Source organism: Tachysurus fulvidraco, chromosome 12 (genome assembly GCF_022655615.1).
Source record: "Tachysurus fulvidraco isolate hzauxx_2018 chromosome 12, HZAU_PFXX_2.0, whole genome shotgun sequence".
Taxonomy (NCBI): Eukaryota; Metazoa; Chordata; class Actinopteri; order Siluriformes; family Bagridae; genus Tachysurus; species Tachysurus fulvidraco.
The window spans coordinates 5,931,329-5,953,537 of NC_062529.1; the positions used below are offsets into that span (position 1 = coordinate 5,931,329).

Genomic DNA, 22,209 nt, shown 5'->3' on the forward strand with positions numbered 1-22,209 from the left:
TTTTAATCTTTACTACGTTGCGGGGGAAAAAAATCCCACTGAAAGAATTCATTCATTGATAAATCATCTCACTATGTCTCTCACTGCTATAAGTTTTAACTTGGAACATTTGGATCTTTTTTTCTTTTCTGTCAGACGTATTATAGTTCCCACCAGACACAACATTAAACAGATGTGTCTACTACGCTCACTTTTCCTTTTTTCCAGCTGTATCTATAAGCCATGACTGAAAGAAGTACATTATTCTGCTGATATATTTGTCCAGTTTGGGACATGTTTTGGAAGCACTAGTTAGGGCCAGGTTTCCTAGACAGTCATCTAATAGGAATCGGGTTTCTGAGAAACATCTTGTGTAGTAGCTCAGATGTCGATTTTAGCACAAGTTAAAGACATAATCTATTACTGAGATTTGTTCCTCTGACGTAGCGATCCTTCGTGGTCGTAATGTTAAAATATTGCGCAAACTCTGTTATCAGAATCAAGGTACATCAGATTCATACTTTTGTCACAACTAACCTCATCCTAAATGGTCTCAGGTTCCGAAGAGATTATTTACTCAGAGAAAAAAAAAAAAACAACAACAGTGAAATGATGTTGCATGCTTGCGGGAGCATTGTTGCAGGCAACCGCAGTTACAACAAGGAAAGGAATGTCTTGGTTATCAAAACAATATTTTAGGCAAGGTTTTGTGTAGAATCAAAGAAAGAAGTGTATATTTTCATTGAGATGGCAGGTTTCTGGTATTAGGGTGATAGCAGACTGGAATTTGGAAAGGAAAATGGTACCAGATGTTGTCTGGGTATTGGGCAGACGTCTGGCTTGTTCTGCAGCCCCAAGGTAATTTGTCTTCTAATTGTTGTCCCTTTTTTCTTACATCAGCCATGTAAGACTTGACTGCTTGGGCAAGTTCACAATCAGTTTTTTTTTTTTTTTAAATTAATTAATTTTGTTCCTTGAACTTCTATTACATTTTATGGGCATAATTTCACTGCTATATCTGATTTTTCTTTAGCCAATTCCCATATTATGGTTCTAAGCTTTCATAATATTCAGTATTGCTCTATAAATGCCTTTAAACCAAGACATCATTCTAAGCCAAGACATCATTCTAAGTATAGCATAGGAAGAACATTTCCTCCTCTATGTAGTGCTTTTTTCTCTAGTCCGTGGTTGTAACAATGAATTACAGTAAAACAGCCTATCTGCTGACTTTAGAGTGTACCATGCAACATGCAGTACATGATTACTGTAGACCGTTTGATCTCAGTCACATATTAGTTTTGATGAAATAGAAAAAATCTACTGATAATATATAAAATCACTACTTTCCTGTGTGATTACAAACGGGGTAAATTTTTATTAAATATGTGTCAGATGTTGGTGGCTTAGTGGTTAGCATGTTCGCCTCACACATCCAGGGTTGCAGGTTTGATTCCCGCCTTCGCCTTGTGTGTGTGGAGTTTGCATGTTCTCCCCGTGCCTCGGGGGTTTCCTCCAGGTACTCCCGTTTCCTCCCCCGGTCCAAAGACATGCATGGTAGGTTGATTGGCATCTCTGGAAAATTGTCCGTAGTGTGTGAGTGAATGAGAGTGTGTGTGTGCCCTGCGATGGGTTGGCACTCCATCCAGGGTGTATCCTGCCTCGATGCCCGATGACACCTGAGATAGGCACAGGCTCCCTGTGACCCGATTAGTTTGGATAAGCGGTAGAAAATGAATGAATGAATGAATGAATGAATGAATGTGTCAGTTGTTACGTCACAGTGTTTGATTGATTTGTATGAATTGTTGCAGCGCAAATATTGAACATCAATTCACAACCAACGTTCATATCCTACCCGTGCTCCTGACTGTGTGTAAATGTACACAAAAGAAGACTAACTAATCTAAACATTGAATCGAGAGACGTCAAATTAAAAAATGGGCATGGCTTTACTGCACTTTAATACATGACGTATACTGTTCAGTTTAAATTGTTTCTTTTTATTACAGCCTTTATCAGACAGGCTTGTCCCAAACGACTTCCTCGTCACATCCTCATGTTAGTTCACCAGAACAGGGACAAAGAATCAAGAACATTTTTGAAAACCAGTCATTCTCTATTATGCTCATGTTGGAGGTTTGGGGGACAAAGTTAGGGAGGCCAGATTAAGATGGTTTGGACATGTTCAGAGGAGGGAGAAGGAGTATATTGGTAGGAGAATGTTGGACATGGAGCTGCCAGGCAGGAGGCAAAAAGGAAGGCCAAAGAGGGGGTATATGGATGTAATTAATGAGGATGCAGAAGATAGGGATAGGTGGAGAGAGATTATTCGTTGTGGCGACCCCTGAAGGGAAAAGCCGAAAGAAGAAGAAGAAGAGTCATTCTCTATTATTCGCACTCATTTTGAATCTGAAAAACACAAACCCATTATTTAAGAGAAATAAAACTAAGTATTAGTTTCATCATAATCATTCAGCTATAACAAAAGAAACAGCACTGGCTAAGCTGAAGACGGGCCGGTCTGCCTGCATGTAGCCATAACCCCTAAACAAATGCCTCAGCTGAAATGTAGCACATATTATTATTATTATTATTAGATTATTAAATAGGTCTATTGGCGTAGTAGTGAGTCAAAATAGTTTCCACTTCTGTTTTTCAGGCTTCACTCTAATTGTTTTGTGCTCAAAGCTGTTTTGGACACTTAAGTCTTATGGACTTTTTAAAGAGTCACTAGGTAGAAATGAGCTGTGCCGTGCACTTTCTCTGTAATTTGCTGGTGGCTTTATGATCATCATGCCTAAAATGTCTGTAAATCTGATAGAAGCTTGAAGTTTGGGTTAGTTCATGCAAATACTTTACTAAAAAATAATATTGAGTGTTAGTGAAAGAGAATTTATAGAAACATCATTATACTTAACTCACATGTTTACAGGGCCTAAATAACAACTGTGCGGTCCTTGCTAATTACAGTGATCCCTCGTTTATCGTGGTTAATGGGGACCGGAACCCCTTGCGATAGTTGAAAATCCGTAGTTTGACCTTTTCACTGATGGTCATCATCTTCCTCTTCCTCTTCCTCTTTGGCTCTCTAGAGGAATCTTTTGCAGGGGCACGGCGCTTAGGAGGCATTGTAAGGGCTTAAGGAAAAGTTAATTTCAAACACAATACGCGAGACACAGTTGACAGCGTGAACGAGAGTGGCGAGATACAACAAGGGAAGAAGCTGGGAGAGGATGCGATGATGCGCAGCCAATCAGCTCAGATCTCGTGCCGGGAACCAATCATATGCCTTGTCTGAGTGCCCGTGGGTATGTACAAAGCTTCTGAAAGAGTTTCTCTCTTTGTCTGGCATCCTGGGAAACCGATTACTGTACTAACCTCAGGTTCATCACATGGCATCGTGCACACCCACGTTTGCACGCTCATTTTCACCTAGGTTGGTCAAGCCACTTTATACACAATCTACAATAATGAGACTAAAGTGCAGTCTGTGCTATTGTCTTTGGTAGGATTACTGGGACTACTTTTCAAAAACACTGAAACACATTAAAACCTGCTGTTATTTTTTCATAACACACGAACAACATTTGCCAAAGATAGCTTTTTACCTTAGATAATCAAATGAGATTATCAATGTAAACTTGAAAATATGCCTAAAACTGATCTTATTGTGGAAATAGAAGAGGAGAAGTTTTTTATGTCATGTATGAGTTTTTTTTGTCATGTATCACAGGAAGGAAAGATAAAACTACACACAGATTTAGGGAACTAGACCTGAGACGGGAAATGTTACCTGTCCATCGTCATGCTGCATCGTCTAGTAAAGGACAATAATGTACAATACTGTCTTTGGTTCCATATAAAAATAAAGGCAATGGTGGCTCAAGCCGCTGAACAAGTCCCTTAACTCTCTGCTCCAGAGGTGCTGTATCATGGCTGACCATGCACCCTGACCCCATCATCTAAAAGTTGGGAGATGCGAAAGATGAATTTCACTGTGTTGTAATGTATATCATTCATTCATTCATTCATTTTCTACCGCTTTTATCCGAGCCTCTCGGGTCATGTATCATACATTTGTAATGTATATGCGATAAAATAAAGGCTTTTATTTAAATAATAATAATAACTGGTAAATTATGTATGTTTGAGTTACAGGTTTTCTCTTTAGTATGTCACTAATTGAAAGAACATTTTTTTCTGAACAGAAAGAAATGAATGAAATGACATTACATTGCACCATACAAAACTGATACAGATTTAAATACAACCACCTACTTCGTGTTTAAATCTGTCTACAGATGCAGATATTTGAAACACTAAGCAAATACAGATAGTGAGGTGGCAAAACACCCCTACTATTTCCTTCTTTATTACAGTACTTTGTAAGGAGCTTCAGTGTTAGTTTTTCCCCTCAACACTAATTCCCTCATTCAATTGGTGAAATCCTACGTCCTTGACACTAATGCCAGTAATAGACTCCTCAACCGTTATGCACACTTCTTTTGAGCGAATGGAGGTAAATTGCTATGCTTCTAAAAGTTTGGTCTAATACAATGTACGTAACTGCGGTTTATCAGCTATTGTAAGTAAGCTGAGCTCTTGATTGAGGAAGCTGGAAAAACATTGTAGGAATTCATTTTGTGAACCAATAAACATAGTCGTATTTGCCGTAAGGTTTTATTTCTCTTTAAGAAAGTGCAGATCATCACAATCCGATGGCACTTGTATATGTTGTATATTTATTAATTTAAAATTGTTTATTAATAAATGTCTGTTACTCCTATTTATCTGTAGCCTGCCTTTAAATGTACTGCCATTGTACACAATTTGTGTTGAAATTTATCAGCTAATTATAGACCAAAGTGTCAAGAGACATTTATTAATTGTTAATACAGAGTTTTAACTTAATAAATATAAAACCTCAGCGAGTGGTATCAGGGTTGTAAAGATCAGAGTGTTCTTAAGAAAAAAAAATACAGCAGTAAAAAGTGGTTTATCTCAATTTGCCATGCAGATGAAGAACTCAACCGACAATAAGCACTAAGTTTAGGATTATGGTTGAGATTCTGAAATATTTCATGGATGTTACGGAAAGAACAATCGGACCAACAGTTTTGTTGCACTGTTGCCCCCAGGATTTATTAGACTAAAACAATGAGTAATGTAAGGGAGTATGTTGCGCTTCACCATACTTTAGCTACTTGTTAAATGTGTTAGCTACAAAAAGAGCAAACTCCATTAAGTTGGCAAAAAGCTAATCATGTTATGTTATTAGTAACATTTGTTTACCGTATTTTCTGGACTATAAGCTGCAACTTTTTTCCTATGCTTTGAACCTTGCGGCTTAAACAATGACGCGGCTAGTATATGGATTTTTCTAGCTTTAAATTATTATTATATAAAAAAAAAACACATTCTGTGACGTGCTCAGACCAATGCTTTCATTAGGCCAATGAAATTGCCGAACGGGTTAAAGGGTCTCTGATGTTTGAGAAATGCTTCAGAAAATTGAGTCGGGACCACAAACAAAAAATCAAAACAAACGTGTAGCCAATGAGCAGAAAGGGGTGTGTCTTGTCAATATGCGGCAGAGTGTTCAGTGCGCATGTGTGACATTAGCAGAAAGCGGTTTTAATATTGACATGGAGGATAAAAACAAAGAAAGAAAGTGAAGAACGTCTTACGATAAGACAAGTAGGACGTGTTAATATAGGATCAGCTTTCCAGCGCTGGAGAGAACTGACGGAGCAGGAAGTTGGCCGCATATTCACAGATTGGAGTTTCCTGAGTCAATAACTCCTGAGCTAAACACTGTTACTACACAAAACGCGGTTGTAGCTGCCTCTCTACATTACTACGATAGAAAAGAGGTGTTATTTGTGTAGTAACAGCGTTTAGCTCAGGAGTTATTGACTCGGGAAACTCCAATCTGTGAATATGTGGCCGACTTCCTGCTCCTTCAGTTCTCTCCAGCGCTGGAAAGCTGATCCTATATTTACACGGGTCCTACTCAGTTTTCTGAAGCATTTCTCAAACATCGGAGATCCTACCTTTAACTCCGACACTGAAGTAGATGACTTCAGTGGTTTCAGTGCACAGGAGGAAGATAGTGAGTGACCAATGACTTTCTTCGTAGGCTACTGTTTACTGCTAATTTTTTTTTTTTGTTACAAGCCGTGTTTCGTTAAAGCCTATTTATTTTTGTGACAAGCCGTGTTTGCTGAAAGCCTGTGTAAAGTTAATTTGTTTCAGTGTACCTGTAGGCACCTGTGGCTTATAGACATGTGTGGCTTAAAAATCAGTGGGTGAGGCTTATATTCAGGTGTGCTCAATAGTCCGGAAATTACGATGCATATCTTATTGCCATAATCCAATAATTATCAGTTATTGTTGTCAAATTTCATTCATTCGCATGAATTCTGTTATTTATTGGCAAATTGTTAGTTACAAAGTCCCATGACACATACCTTAATGGCCTTAACCAGACTGAAATGGACTTTTTTTGTAAAAATGGGAATACTTTTGATACTGAAGGTAATATGAATTTTTTGAGACCTGAAATTGTATTGGACTTTATGTGATTAAATAGTATTAGCTGTTATATTTATGGCATTCTTATGTGATTTAAATGGAAATATTGAACAGTACTTCACCATGAAACACCACCTGCACTAAGACATGGCTACAGCACACTTCATACAGCAGGATATATTCATTCAAAGGTTTTACTTTGGCAGATTAATTTCGCTTTATTCGTACTGTAACTGTATCGAATCCCCGGCAGCTTCCAAGTTGAATGGATCTGCCATGCGTTTTCTTTTTCCTTTATCGAAACTACTTCAATCTGTGCTTAAATATTTATGTTTATCTGACACTTTCCATGTTCAGTCGTGGTGTTAGCTGTGTGTAAAATCAATAGATGAACAGCTGAATTAAACTGTGTGATGTATCTGTGAATTTGATTGGGATAAATTTAAACAGGTTTATTGAGTTCATTTGAATTCATCAATGTTGTACTTATTACAGTATAGGAAGCCACTCAGAAGTGCACCGTGTCTGAGACCCCTTGTTTAAGGTGTCACATGGATGCCATTTCCCATTGATGGGAGATTATAATGCAGTCTGTGCTATTGTTTTTGGTGGGATTACTTCTCTAAAACACCAAAACACATAAACCTGCATAAGTTTGTTATTGTTTCATAAACAACATTTGCTCAAGATCTTTTTAAAGTCTTTTATTTGGATATTCAAATCAAGATAATGGAAAATATAAAAATAAGCCTAAAACTGTTTCAGTCTTATTGTAGAAATACAGGATGAGGATGTCTTGTGCTTTACATCTTATATAATAGTAATAATTTTTTTTATGTATGATAAGTAAGTATGTGTTAAAAAGCTTCAGTTCTAGAGAAATTATATTATAATATTAAATATCCTAAAATCAGTTTTAAAAAACTATTAACTATCCATGTACAGTATTGTTACAAGTCTGATTCATAACAGTGCCAAAAGGACAGAAATATTAGTATAAAATTATATATGTCACATTAGCAGCCCCGTATTTAATATTTCTAACATGTGATTGTTAATTTTGGTTGTCCTGACTGTAGTCAAATACTGAACCCCAACGTGAATAACAAGCTTTGTTTATTATTGTCTATATTAGGGATGTCCTCAACACTCTGTATCTGGTATTCTTCCAGTGAGGTCAGGATGTCTACACACCGGTTTTCCATTAATACATAACTCATCACATGGCACAGTTTTTCCTTTACTGGTGGAGTTTATCCATAACCCGCAGTACGTCATCCAATATAGAGGGCCCCAGGTCTAGATTAAAAGTGAAAGTTGTGTCAAATTCATCTGGCTGGAATTCCTCAGGAGCAGTCTGTGTTGAAGCTTTACCTGAGCTGAGGCTCCCCCAGACAGGGCTTTTACTGATACAAGGCTCTTCTTGATTCAGTTCGTAAGCTTCTTCCTCTGCATCCTCAGTGTCCAGAAGCGGGAGAGAGTTACATTTTACACGTGTTTCAGTCAAAGGCTGGTATCGGAACCCCCAGTCATCGCTTTCCTGGCTCGGCTCTGTTTCGTTCATGAGGCGAGGAGGCTTTTGAGGAGGCATACAAGCCTGGAGCAGGTTCTGCTCACTCTGAGAGCTTTGCAGCAGCAACCTGCTGCCCTGCTTCAGGAAAGAGAGGTCTCCAAAGCTGTCTCTGTTTGCATCCGAGTCAACGTGGGTGAGGTGTCGGAAATCTGCCAGTGGAAGACTGATCATGTTCACGGACAGAGATTTCCTCTTTGACGATCTCCTTGGCCATCTTCCTGAAGGAGGCTTACCTTGTAATGTTGTCCTTAGGGGCATCCTGCTGAATTTGGTCAAACGCTAAAAACACTCGATGTAAGGGATCTTTATGGATAGCACATCAAGGAAAACTTTATTCTAAAAAAAAGACAAAATGAGTGAAGCAAAGAAAACGATTTAGCATAATCATGTAAGTCGACTTAGGCACATTTACCAAATGATGGCAATTATCAGAATCAGAAACAGAATCAGAATCAAGTTTATTAGCCAAGTGTGTTGACACAATGAATTTGATTCCAGCTGTTTGTGACTCTCAAAAGTACAGACATAAATAACACCATACTATACAAGACAAGATAATACAGACTATACAAGACAATGCAGATGTGATAAAATATAGACAGTATGAGTATTAAATATGAATACAGAATATATGACTGATCACTTATGTACATAAAGTGTGAGAAGTGCATGGTAGTGCAAATAACAATATTGAGCAATATGCTTTTGTGCAATATGCAGCAGCAGTAGTGTGTGTAACATATACGGATGAGTTCTGATAATGCGGTACTTTTAGATACGAAGCAGGGAATATAATTATAATGAGCTGTTAATCAGGGTGTTTGCCTGGGGAAAGAAACTGTTCCTGTGTCTGGCAGTTTTAGTAAACAAAGTTCTGTAGCACCTACCAGAAGGGAGTGTGTCCAGGGTGTGAAGGGTCAGTAGTGATTTTTCCTGCCCGGTTTCTGGTTCTTGTATCTTACAAGTCCTGGGGAGTGGACAGGAGGGCGCCAATTATTTTCTTCTGCTGTTTTTACTGTGCGTTGCAGTCTATTCCTGTTCTTTATCCTTATAAAGTTAGATGTGCTGTTCTAAAAAATTGGGTATGGATAGATAGCACTTTGCCTTAAACATGGTCTTGAGATTTGATAGGACTTTAGTCGTTGTTCTAATAAGTTCTAGAATTCAAAGTTCTAGAATAAGGAAATAAATAATGAATAAGTCTCTGTTATTTGGGATAATCTTCACCTTTTACTCTTAATCTTAAGTCATTCTTTTTAAGCCATTCTAATCGATTTGATATGATTTGAGTGTCAATGCTTAGGCCAATTACATGTCTTAATTTATAACAGATGCTAATTATCAGACCTTCAGATCAAATCAATCGCAATATGAATCAATTCCCATATACAGACATTATTTACAGTACAATCTTTTGTTCTGGAAGCTAGGAAATGTAATACTCTTTGCATCCAAGTCACAGGCAAATACTTTGCACTGGCTGGCCAGTCAACCTTGAGGGACCTGAGATTTTATGCACTAAAGACCTCCTGCAGATTCACACACTTCAGATCCGTTCTCGTGACTTAAAACACTCACTGCATAAATGTGTATAGTACTAGAAAAAAAAGTTTGCTTGGCCCATAAAGGTTTTATCGTCACTTTAGTAGCAGCGGGAGATGAGGGAACGTGGACATAACAGCATTCTTTTTCAACCATGTAAGAATGAGGGAGGGAGAGGAGTGGCCCATTTTAAGGAAGCTCTAGTGAGTTCATCTGCCAAGACAAAATTAACATGGGCCTGAACCAACAAAACTTTGCCAAGACACCCCACAACCCCTATGAAAATACACCTCCTGTTCCCGCTCATCCACTTCATTCCTGTAGCCTCTCATTATTCAGTTTTGAGAAATACTGGTTTATATTATGCACGTTCAGTGCTGCAGGGTTTACAGTCACTGTTTACAGCAGATAACTCATGCTGACCCTCATTTTGAGAGGGTTTCATGAGCTGGATCCTTTCCCCAACACCTACTCACACGTGATTGTCAGTTTACTAGGATGAGACACATACTTGAGGCATTTTGGATTAAATGATGGCTTCTTCACCTCTGAAGTTCGGAAAATCTGAGAATCCTGTTATTATTATGGCTAGCCTATATCAGTCATTTTTGTATTTTGAAAAGAAATATGAATGCTGTGTTATTATAAATATAGTCTATTGTTTCTGAAGTCACTTGGACATATGCCTGTTCTACCCACTGTATCCACGTCTAGAGTTATTTTTTTTAAAAATTTTTTTAGTGTTATACATATTACCCCATCAACAAAAAAAAAATCATAAAACTCTGTTCTTTCTGTAAACCACTTAGTTCAAGCTCAACAGTTTAAAAAAAATTAGCCCCTAAATCTATTAAGAGTATAAACACATTTTGTTACCTTGCATAGATTCTTCTACATCTTCTAGATCTTCTAGAATCTTTATCTTGGTCTAGAAATTTAACCTTGATAAAGACTCTCCCCAGTTCATAGTCCTTTCTAGCTTGCAAGTGCTAAGGTCCAACGTCAGGTATGACGGCTGATAGTATTGTGTTACAATTATGCAGGTGAGGTCTGAATAGAAGGCGTGTCTGTCAGGACAGGTGGAGTTATGTTTTAACACACACCGTGTCGGATTCTTTATAATCCTACAAATTATACCCTTCTCATAACCTTCCCGTTTTGCTACACTTAAAACTCCCTCGTTGCATTTGGCTGAGCTGAGTTAAGAAGACACCGAGTTAAATGATGATTAATGTCTGTGTCACTGTTCATCTTTGTTGTTTTTCTTCTTTTTTGTGTCTACTTTACTAAAGCTGTCTTTATCCCAAGTATTGGTAGCTCAAGGATGATTGAATAGGTATCCACACAAGTTTGGAGGAAAGGCTTTCATAATCTTGGACATGTATAGGCTGGCTGCAGTTGCGCAAGTGGCTTTTCCAAACACAAACCTGTTTCAGCTCCCACGCCTACGTACTGTTTATTCACATCACTGTGTCTTCTGTTTGTACTTTACTTTGCAGTGGATAAATGGCACGTATCACAGCAAGGGTAGTATGAAAGCTTTGATCCTAATGTTTGCTTTTATCATGATGTTTTCTGAATGTACGTTTTTCTAGGACATTGTCTGTCTGTCCAGTTAGAATATGCACCAATCAGCCAGAATATTAAAACCACTTACAGGTGAAGTGAGTAACACCGATTGTCTCATTACAATAACACCTGTCGTGGTGGCCTGGTCTGATGAATCATGTTATATTTTACGTCATGCAGATGTCTGTGTGCATGCGTGAGTGATGTTAACCTGGGAAGGAGATGGCACCAGGAGTCAGAGTCTAGACATTTTTTTTATTTTTTGTTTAAGCTGGATGCCTTTCCCAGCAAATCAGAGAATAACTAATGATAATAATAAATAAATGAATACGTTATTGGCCTGTATGGGCTTACAACCATACTAATGTGGCCCCAGGTGAATTTACAGTAGCAAATTGGATAAGGGCGTCTGCCAAATGCTGTAAATGTAAATTAGTACACTGTAGATATATAGAAAGGCTGACAGATATTTGACGTCACAAACAGTGTCAGTTAAAAAAAATACAAGAACAAACAAACATTTCTGCCAGAACAGCTTAGTGTGCCTTGGGCCAGTTTCTTGCAATGTGTTGTGAGGAACAGCATTTTATTTCACATGTATATTTCTGTCTAACTTTTCATTCGCTATCCCCTGAAGAACAGTTGCTTCTGTATTTCCTTATACATCACATTAAAACACAAGCATCACTGCTGGCTGGGCAGAATTTGATTGAGGTTTCTGTTATCTGTACCCCACTGATGAACCTGCTAACTCACATACTCCCTCATAGGGATGTAATGTTTCAATAAAGCCCAGTGAAAATAAGCAATGGTTCTTATTATGTGGAGAGCATGTTCCATCATCGGTATCGAGCCAGACATATCAGCTCCTCCAGTCAAACACTGCTTATGCTTCCGCTCAGTTTAATGACTCTGGGATGACCTGTGCCTGGAACAAGTACTGCATTGTTGAAAAGAGCAAAATGGTTCATATCAAGACAACTTGACAGGAAGTAGTCCTTCTGTTGGACACATGCTGTTCCAGGACATGCTCCAAGTTTTCTTGACCGGTGCCTTCTGGAGTGTGAAAGCTAAGATGTCTCAGTGATCATCTTTCTTTCTACAAGTTCTTTCATACTTGTGCAATAAATATTTACTCTTCCCTTGTCATTATCAAGAGAATCAAGTCTTTCTCCACAGATTCACTCTTGCAATTCAAGCAACATTCACCTGAACATTTTAACAGCTTTCATTCCACTTCCTGCACCCGTCTACACCGTCCCTTTGGGTCTTCACGCAAAAGGTTAACTAAGACATTGATGAATCTTAGTGATATCTGAAGTCTCTGTAACACAACAAGCTTGGTGTTTCATGAGAAGTAACGTTAGAACTGCTTTCATGTTCTACTTTGTATGTCTCTTGGCATAAGACTTGATTTTTCCGGCCTTTACTTATAAGGCGGATGGATTGTTGAGTGCGATTTTAGCCAAGTTCAGGCCATCGCTGGTTTCTCTAGTACTTGGTACAGCTTTTCCTCAAACCCTGAGATTTGTAATCCTAGTTGCTTGGGAAAAGTATTTCCAGATCTAACTTTGGGCAGGCTTTGTGTATTAAACTGGCTTATTTTGTGTGTGTATATACATTTGTGTGCTTCTTGTGGATTTGGTTCTAATGGTTTAGTCCATAAACACAAGATTAACAACAATTACTGCTTTGTCTACTTACTTATCTGTCTTTTCTGCAGATTTGTTCATTATCTTGCTTGAAGAGCAGCCTTGGATTTCTTTTGCCATCTCTAATATCATGGATTGTATAGTCTAATGGCATATTTGTCCAGGTGAATGTCAAATATATGAGTCTTTGCACAGTCTATAATTGGGAAGTAAAACTGAGAAATAACACCTGGCCCTTCAAAGCCTGAAGTGTGCCATATTTAACACAGTTCTTATATATATATCATTGCCAGGCATGTCAGTGTGAAATAAAGCAGAATTTATAGCCTTTATAAACTTACATATAGTCCTCAGAGTAGACAGCTGAAACTGTTTTTTTTTTTTACTTGACAGTGTGAATGCTTATATTTCTTGAGTGCAAGTTCATGCTACAATATCTGTGAAACTATTTTCATGCTTGTGGCTCTTGACAGAGAATTTTTTTCTCATCATTAGGTGACAATTCTTAATCTTGAGATTCGGGAGACGGAAGTAAACATGGCTTGGAAATGTTCTGTTCCAAGCAGGATTTGCTAATCAGATTTATAAAAGATTGTTGGCACGTTTTTGGACATTTCTCTTCATGCCAGCTAAAGTGCTGAACAGTAAATGCCTCCTAACTTGATGGCAAACACCACCTTCATTGTTTGTCTAGAAATCGAGATCTTCCTAGACATAATTTTGTATTGTTCACTGCTTACCCTTAATGTCCCCATGACTGAGGTTTGGTCTGGGATTGCCTCACCATACAATGCTGGAAATAGATCACTTTTTTATTCTTCTATTCAAGAGCAGTCTCCTGAGTATTACAAAAATGCATAGAGGAGAACCTCAGTTATGTAGTACTATGTGAAAGATTTGGGTCTATTTTAGAGTAGTAACTCACCAGCCGGCAGTGTAGTTATCCATACGTGATGATTAATAATGGATGATTGCATTCGCTTTTACTTTGAACGTCGACTCATGGGATTGACAACATATATTGTAGGGGTGCAGCTTTAGATACGTAGCAGAAATACGATCGAATAACGAGAAAATTAAGTCGTTATCACGACGAAACAAGACAGAAAAAATATAATAATGCATGGCCTCTTAGGACTTCCGTACAATACTGACTTAAATGACTTACATTTGCTGACTTAAATTTAACGTAAATAACTTGTATGTATATAATATATATTTCATTCATTCATTCATTTTTTACTGCTTAACCCGAACTTCTCGGGTCACGTGGAGCCTGTGCCTATCTCAGGCGTCATTGGGCATCGAGGCAGGATAGACCCTGGACGGAGTGCCAACCCATCGCAGGGCACACACACACTCTCATTCACTCACACACTCACACACTATGGACAATTTTTTTCCAGAGATGCCAATCGACCTACCATGCATGTCTTTGGAACCCCCTGAGGCACGGGGAGAACATGCAAACTCCACACACACAAGGCGGAGGCGGGAATCGAACCCCCAAGCCACTGTGCCCCCCTTAATATATATTTATATAATATAATGTATATAATATATAAAATATAACGCACAATAATAAATCTAAACAGCTCTGACTGTGAATTGTTATTCTTATTATAACTGAGGCTGTACTGATTTATTACTGAGCCTCTGCATGAAAACTGACATTGAAAAGTTGAAAAAGTCAGACTGGATTTTATTTATTATTATTATTTTTTAACCCGATCCTCTTTTGTATTTTATGCAGTGAATGTGTGATATGTCGAGAGACATGACACGTATCTAAAACACGACCTATTTTCTAAATTCTGTCGCATCACAGCCAACAGTTCTCTCAGGCACAGATCATTGTTTTCAGACAGTTTATGAAAATAATTTTTTTTTCCACATAAAAAATAATGAAATGTTGGGTCATCGAAAAGGAAAGCTTTAAAAAGAAAAAAGCTCTCCAATTTTTAAAACCATTGTTCCCATTATGAATGTGCTTGGACTTTGTTTATCATGTCTGATGCGTAGCTTGTTACTGTAGTTACTCTATATGTTCTTATTTTTATTTTTTATTATAGTTCTTGGAATTTAGTTCTTATTGCGCTGTTTTTGTCCTTTAGCTGCTCCCTGTTTTGGGGGGTCGCCACAGCGGATCATACGAGCCGCACATTTTGATTTGGCACAGGTTTTACGCCAGACGCCCTTCCTGACCCAACCCTAACATTTTATCTGGCCTTGAGACCGGCACTGAGAGTTAACCTTTCAATGACTGGGTTGTGGCAGAGAGAGAGTGCATGATCCTGATGCTGGACCACCAGGGACATGTTAGTTCTTCGTATAGTTTTATTCATCACTCCAGCAGTACAAACTATGCAGCAAATTTTGCAAAGATTTTGGATATGACCCAAGCAAACTCTTTGGATTCAAGTATGCACAAACCTCAAGCTATTGTTTTATTTCACACATAGTTGGGCCTAAGACCAAAAGAGACCCAAAGAGAACTTTGACACTGTTGATCTTTTTGATACTTTTGAATAAATCTTCCCTGCCGATTCAATAATAATGTTTAATCTGTTAAAGTCCTGTGTCTCTCAAATGGAATATGAGTAATTAATAAATAATAAATAAAATGAACATGACGGATGGTGATATTATAATAACATACATATAATGATATATTTAAATATTTAAGAACTATGATTATTGCTGAACATGATGAGAGGTATTGGTTATGTTATCCAGAGGAAAATATTGTTTAAATGGGAACAAATTCTGCAGGAGGTGTCCAGTCTTCTTAGTAAAAAGCTGAAGAGGCTTAAGTTTTTTTTTATTCTAACCAAGGAGGAAATCGGCAGCCAGGCCTCACTGATAAGATGGTTCATGCATGCATACTATTACACATTAGCTTCATGTATGACCTGACCATACTGTAAACTTACAGCAATGGAGATTTTTTTTCTCAGCCTGGGTTTTTATTTGATGGTTCATATGTTGGAGGTTAATCCCTACCTCTCTGTTCTGACTTTGTTCTCCAACAAAGTGGAGGAAGTTGTCCTTCTGCAAACACACAGAAAACAAATAATATTAGGAAGTTCCATTTTACACCAATGTTAGGCGCCACTATTCAGTGCACATCTAAGCTGTTAGACTCCCACTCTATACTAAGAGAAGCTTGTTCTCTTTGTATAAAGTATTCATTTCTGCCGGGAACGTCCTGTTCACAGGCATGCGGCAGCTTGGATCTGGAGTTTGTTTGACTTATTGAAGAGGCTCAGGCACACATTTCTTGTATACATATCAATCTCCCTTAATGATCAAGTTCTTTGGCTGTCATTAATCAAGTCAGACACGTCCCACTGACGCGAAAGTATGAGTAGAAAAAAAAAACAGACTGTACTGACTGTTTGTACTACTGTGTTTGATAAAATTGATTCCTTACCCAACACAATCTTTTCATAAACCTCTGGCAAGATTCTAAACTAAATAAAATCATTTCCATGTTGTTTTAGTAAAATACATTTCTATTTTCCTAAAGCATCACTGTCAGAAAATGTTATGCAGAATAAATATATTGTATAATATAATAATAATAATAGCAATAAGATAATTTATGTAATATATTTTTTGCCTGAACACAGACAGAGACAATCACATTATGTGAACCTTTTCTATGATTGTTTTTTTTTTCAGTAGATTTAAAAAAGTACAAAAAAAAAGTAGTCTATTTGTATAGGAGATTGTAGATAAGAAAAGTTACATCATTCTAAATTGTAATTCATTTCTCATGCTCTGGGCACTTGCGTTCAATCTGCCCAGGGAGCACAGCCTTCACACAAATTATAGCTGCACAACAAAGCAACTATTCATTGGATGTCATTTTGGGTCGTGTCTGGATGCTGTACTCGGAGATGCAGCAGTGTAACCTAATCTCTAACAGGTTTATATAACTATAATATTTAAAAATGTTATTTTTTGTCATTTGTCAATAAATTGTAAGTTCCGTTTGTTTGATTGTGTTTATTTTAGAAACACATTGTTCGGCTAGCTAGTCTCTGTAACTCATCATTCGACCATTTATACCACAGTAAACAGTGAAATGAAGCAATGGTTTTCCAGGACCATGGTGCTACAAAAGAAATGACATAAAACAAAACACAAAACAACACAGAGCTAAGGACTTAAGTCCTAGTCACATGAAGTGCAACATGTGCAGCCTAGTCCACTGCTGTGAGACAAGGAAAGTGCAAGCAGACGATACAAGACACTACATGACAAAATACACAAAGAAAGTTCACAAAAATAGTGCTGACCATTGTGCATAGAGTATTATAAAGTACATTGTGCAACAATTGTAAACATATACAAACTTATGTAGTAGCAGCAGTTAAATGAGGTGTTGAAATGTAGTGTGTAAAACAGCTATTGAGTGATTGCTTTGTACAGTCCAGTGTAGTTCACACAGTGTGTGTGTGTGTGTGTGTGTGTGTGTGTGTGTGTGTGTGTGTGTGTGTGTGTGTGTGTGTGTGTGTGTGTGTGTGTGTGTGTGTGTGTGTGTGTATGTGTGTGGTATAGTTCAGTTCTGTTTGTTGAGAGCTTGATGGCTTGAGGGAAGAAACTGTTACACAGTCTCGTTGTGAGGGCCCGAATGCTAATGTTTTTCCAGATGGAGGGAGCGTAATGAGTGCGTGATGGGTGTGTGGGATCAACCACAATGCTGTTTGCTTTGCTTATGCAAAGCAATTTGTTATGAATTTCCATGATGGAGGGAAGAGAGATTCCAGTGATCCTCTCAGTTGTCCTCACTATCTGCTCCAGAGCCTTGTGATCCGAGATGGTGCAGTTCCCAAACCAGACAGTGATGCAGCTGCTCAGGATGTTCGCAATGATCCCTCTGTAGAACATGGTCAGGATCAGGGGAGAGAGATGGGATTTCCTCACCCATCGTAGGAAGTAGAGGCGCTGCTGGGCTTTCTTACTGATGGAGCTGGTGTTGAGTGGCCAGGTGAGGTTCTCCGCCAGATGAGCTAGTTTGTCACTTTGTGGTGCTACATTTTTGAGGCAATTGGTGCTCTTACCTATGAGGAAAGACAGAGAACTAAAACAGGATTGATTTCATTCAGACGTCAGGGAGAAGAAATACTTTCTGTCGGTTATCTTGGTACAGTAAAGTTGATAGGCTGGCTGGCAGTACTGTGATCAAATGCAAGGCATGTTCTGTGCTGCGCTTCTCCTACTGTAAAACCTGGACACACTTTATATCAAATATGAAAAGGATTTGGTTATAAAAGATATTTGAGATGTGTTCATATATAGTATATCTCTATAACTTCACCTTTCAAAAGAGCTAGGGTGTTAAGTGACATTATATCAAGAGCACAATATCTGGGAAAATACTGCATGTAGTGGAGTCTCTGTGGAGCTTTTAGCCTTTTTTGAAAAATTCTACATCTTGACCTCAGCTTAAGTAACCAAAATTAACATTGTTTATTTTGAATAACTGTTTTTTTACATTATGTTTCTTTAATTAAAAATGCTTACAGTTTTATCTAAAACAAAACAGCCAAATGCCCCCAGGTAGTCAAAACCGTCAGATATTCCCAACCTTCTTGGGACATTTTGTCCCCATCAAGAAATAAAAACGTTTGCACTATAAATAAATGTAATTTAAGGTAGGAGAGTGCTGGACTGATGGGTTCCAGCCCTTTCTTTAATACTGGGCAACACCTAATCCAAATCTCTTCTGTGGTGCTGTTGTGTGGAAATACAAATCACAGATAATAGCGCGCGCTTGCATGTGTGAGAAGGCGTCATGCACTGGTTTAGCATTAATCTAAACAACCTGTGACTCAGCAAAAGACAGGAGTCTAAATGTAGAGTGTTTTTACCTTTTGTGAGTGTTTCCTCTGACCTAAATCCCATGAAGCAGCCGTCTCCATATGTAGCAACTCAGGCTTGCTCAGTTTATGCACACATTGTACTGTTAGGATGTATACACATACATAGACACCCTAGAGCCAAAAACACTCCTCACACCTGTGACAGCGCTCACGCTCATGTTATGAGTAAGAGCAGTCTCCCAGCTCATCCTGTATTCAGCCAGCCATCTGGTGTATCACAGGCCAAAGCCCTGGGGTTTTTTCCTGACATCACCGCTGTTCAACTCCCATCCATGATCATGATCACATGAACCGATGAGGTCAGCCATGCCATTCACAAGTGTTAACTCAAATTCTTCCTGAGGTGAAGTTCTCACAGATTCTTCTATACACTGGACACTTTATTAGAAGATGATTCATTCCAATCAGCCTATCATGTGGCAGCAGGACAGTGTATAAAAATCATGAAGATACAGATCAAGAGCCTCCAGTACTTTTCATGACAATCATCCAAATATGAGAAATAATGTTATCACGGTGACCGAGGCATGGTTGTTGATGCAAGAAGGCTGGGTTGAGTATTTCAGAAACTGGATCAATCTAGAACAGTCAAAAATAAACTGGGCAAAAAAACAAACATCCAGTAGAGACACTGAATTGTTGGTGAGATAGTTCAGAGAAGATTGGCCAGACTGGATCAAGTATACAGGAACTCAAGTGGACATAGTGAGGAGAAAAGCATCTTAGAACACACAGTAAGTCAAACCTTGAGACAGCAGAAGAACACATCAGGATTGACTGTCAGCCAAGAACCGGAATCTGGGTCTTAAAAGGACACAGGCTGACCAAAACTGGACCTGGACTTTTTTTTCTACCAGTTTTCTGCTGCCTAGTTACAGTGAGCTCATACCAGAGTCCTGCATCTGTGTGATTTTCTGCATTTCACTGCCACATTTTTGGCTGAATGTACAGGTGTTCCTTATAAAATGGACAGTGAGTATGTGAAAGTCTCATGTTTGACTTATTGGGCCCTCGTTTTTGAGTCGCTGGGCTTCAACTGTTGTTAGTGTTTGTGATCTTGTGTTCTACATCTTGGTCAGAAAGACTTCTCAGAAGCTTTAAGTATAACCACACACACACATACACACACACACACACACACACACACACACACACACACACACACACCTGCATTACTTAGTTTAGCTGTGTCTCTGTCCATAAGAGGGTGCAGTGGAGCTTGGGTTTAAGGAGCTAAAGATGAGAAATCTAGTCTGGCAGGGTTGTTTTTGTTTGATATAATTGAAGATGCAGCATTTGTTTATGTACTTAATTGAGCTTGCGTGATGTTTGGTGGTTGGGAGGTGGACATGAGGCTTGAGCTCACACAACAGGAATGCTAATGGCAGTTCTGTCCTGCCTGCACTCACAGCATTATTTCTCCCCATCTCTTTATCTCCTCCCTCCATATGCACATCACTTGGGTAAATACTGGTGACCACAACCACGTCTTACAGATGGTTTACCTTACAACACGTATCACTTACTGTCATGTTTCTTTCCCCTTTTCCAAACACACACACACACACACACACACACACACACACACACACACACACACACACACACACACACACACACACACACACACACACACACACACACAAACACAGAGATATACCAATAGACTATACTCTCACAGTATTTTACCTTGACACAATCTTTAGATTTTCTCATTAATAATTTTAAAATGCATTTTGAAAATCTTTTTTTCTTTGTCTGTGTAGTGCCCATCTGAATTACTAATACAGATACACAACAGATCTGAAACAATATATAATAAAAATTTAAATTATGAATAGTTCAAAAAGATGGAGGATGATTTTTTAACAGTGAATGGATTCAAAATAATACAAGTGTTTCATCATTCGTCATTTCGATTGTTATTTATTCAAATGACACAGAAAATAGACCTTTTGACATATTTATCTTATTATTTGTTTTTTTAACCCAATATTTCTAAGCTTTCTTTGATGTTGCTCATCTTACTTGCACTTCTGTTGTCAATTTGGGTTTCCCTGAAAGGGGATTAATAAAGGTACATCTCTCTTATCTTATATTACTAGTGCATTCAAAAGCTGTATGTTATTACAGCACTGTAAAATATAGTAGCAGAACACTGATGCTTTGAGTTTTGTAGCTGGTGATCCAGGGGCTTTTGTGAAGACTGATGGCACAATAAATTTGGCTAAGCACTATAATATTTCTCCTTGAATCCTGGTTCAGTCTGTCAGGATGTGCAGACTGGGCCATAGATGATAAAGATGACTACCCTTAACATAAATATTTAAGATTTAAACATTAATAATGGCCTGAATTGAAAAAGGTGACCCATATGTTCTGATCTAAACGTTAAGGAACTTGAAATGTTCAGCATTGAGGCCAAGATCTGTTTAAAGCAAAATACAGGAGGCTCGGTACCGTTGTTTGGTATAACCATACTGTACATTACGTGTAGGGTGCCAATAATTTTGGAAAGAACATTGCTGAAGAAGCATAAGCACAAATTATTACTGGTGTTTATTACCTATTATTGTTATCGTGATGGGTGCCAATAATTCCAGAGGGTAGTTCATAAGGAGATTTTGGAGACAATGCTATGAGATTTAATAAGTTTCTATTAAAAGTGGAGACATGAGATGTTGGGGTTCATGGAGAGCCTCTGACTGAGAATAATATCTGAATGATGGTGAAGTGACTCGGTTAAAGCAGTAAACCTATTGACTGGCATCCATGACAGTGGTGGGAGGAATGGCATACTGTTTTTCCAGTCAATCAAAGTGACACTAGCCAATCACATGCATCTTTGAGCTCTCGTATGTGAAAGACGGTTGATTTCCTCCGACAGAATTACTGCTGTAGTGCAACATGTGGAGCAATTTGGAAAGATGAGTTTGGCTGGCTTAATGTCTCAGAGGAAACATGTTAGTTTTCACCCTCGCTGGTTAGTAAAAGGATAGGCAAGGAGTTGGCTTGTGAATGGGAATTAGCAGGCAGATAATTTGGGAGAAAAATGCAAGAGGTGAAAAAGCCTGCCTTTATCTGAGATAAGTGTGATTAGCTGCTTGTGTAATTATTCTGCTAAATGCCAGACTTTTATCAGCAGTTGCTTCTAATTTCTAATAAAAATAAAGCATTTTGAATATTTAATGGTGTTTTTTTTTGCTGTTTTTTTTTACAGACTCCTTTGAGCAACGAAAGGGATTACGAGAGCCTCGTTTTAATGCGTATGAGACAGGCGGCAGAAAGACAGAAACTTATCGAGGAAATGCAGCGAGAAGATGAAGAGGAAGAAGCAGCAATGACCTGACGACACACTCAACATCTCTACTTAAACATATAATAACCCTTCATTACCATTTTGTGCTTGTTTTTACCCTCGCATTTTGAATCCTCACAAATCAATAAAGTATTTTCTTTTGGTAAA

At 38.2% G+C, this 22,209-nt stretch overlaps 2 protein-coding genes across 3 annotated transcripts in view; one reads left to right on the forward strand and one right to left on the reverse strand.

Annotated features, from left to right (window-relative positions):
• The window catches only part of dnajc17 (DnaJ (Hsp40) homolog, subfamily C, member 17), a 53,010-nt gene extending 30,801 nt beyond the window's left edge, over positions 1-22,209 (forward strand). Inside the window, exon 11 of the mRNA XM_027173644.2 lies at positions 21,964-22,209. Coding sequence (XP_027029445.1) covers positions 21,964-22,092 — 129 coding nt within the window. The 3' untranslated portion in view covers positions 22,093-22,209. The remainder of the gene's footprint in view (positions 1-21,963) is intronic.
• On the reverse strand, positions 7,206-10,709 carry LOC113660286 (cdc42 effector protein 2). Of its 2 annotated transcripts, XM_027173645.2 has the most exons (3): positions 10,508-10,702; positions 8,977-9,056; positions 7,206-8,425 (listed from the first exon to the last, which is right to left on the reverse strand). In XM_027173645.2, the coding sequence occupies exon 3, from the start codon at positions 8,345-8,347 to the stop codon at positions 7,757-7,759; it is 591 nt and encodes a 196-aa protein (XP_027029446.1). In that variant the 5' UTR covers positions 8,348-8,425; positions 8,977-9,056; positions 10,508-10,702; the 3' UTR covers positions 7,206-7,756. The 2 variants fall into 2 exon arrangements, with proteins under 2 accessions (XP_027029446.1, XP_027029447.1); XM_027173646.2 differs by lacking the exon at positions 8,977-9,056 and having other exon boundaries at positions 10,508-10,709.

What these genes read in the sequence shown, in the direction of transcription:
- LOC113660286 (XM_027173646.2), bottom strand. Translation starts at nt 8,347, where the DNA reads ATGCCCCTAAGGACAACATTACAAGGTAAGCCTCCTTCAGGAAGATGG.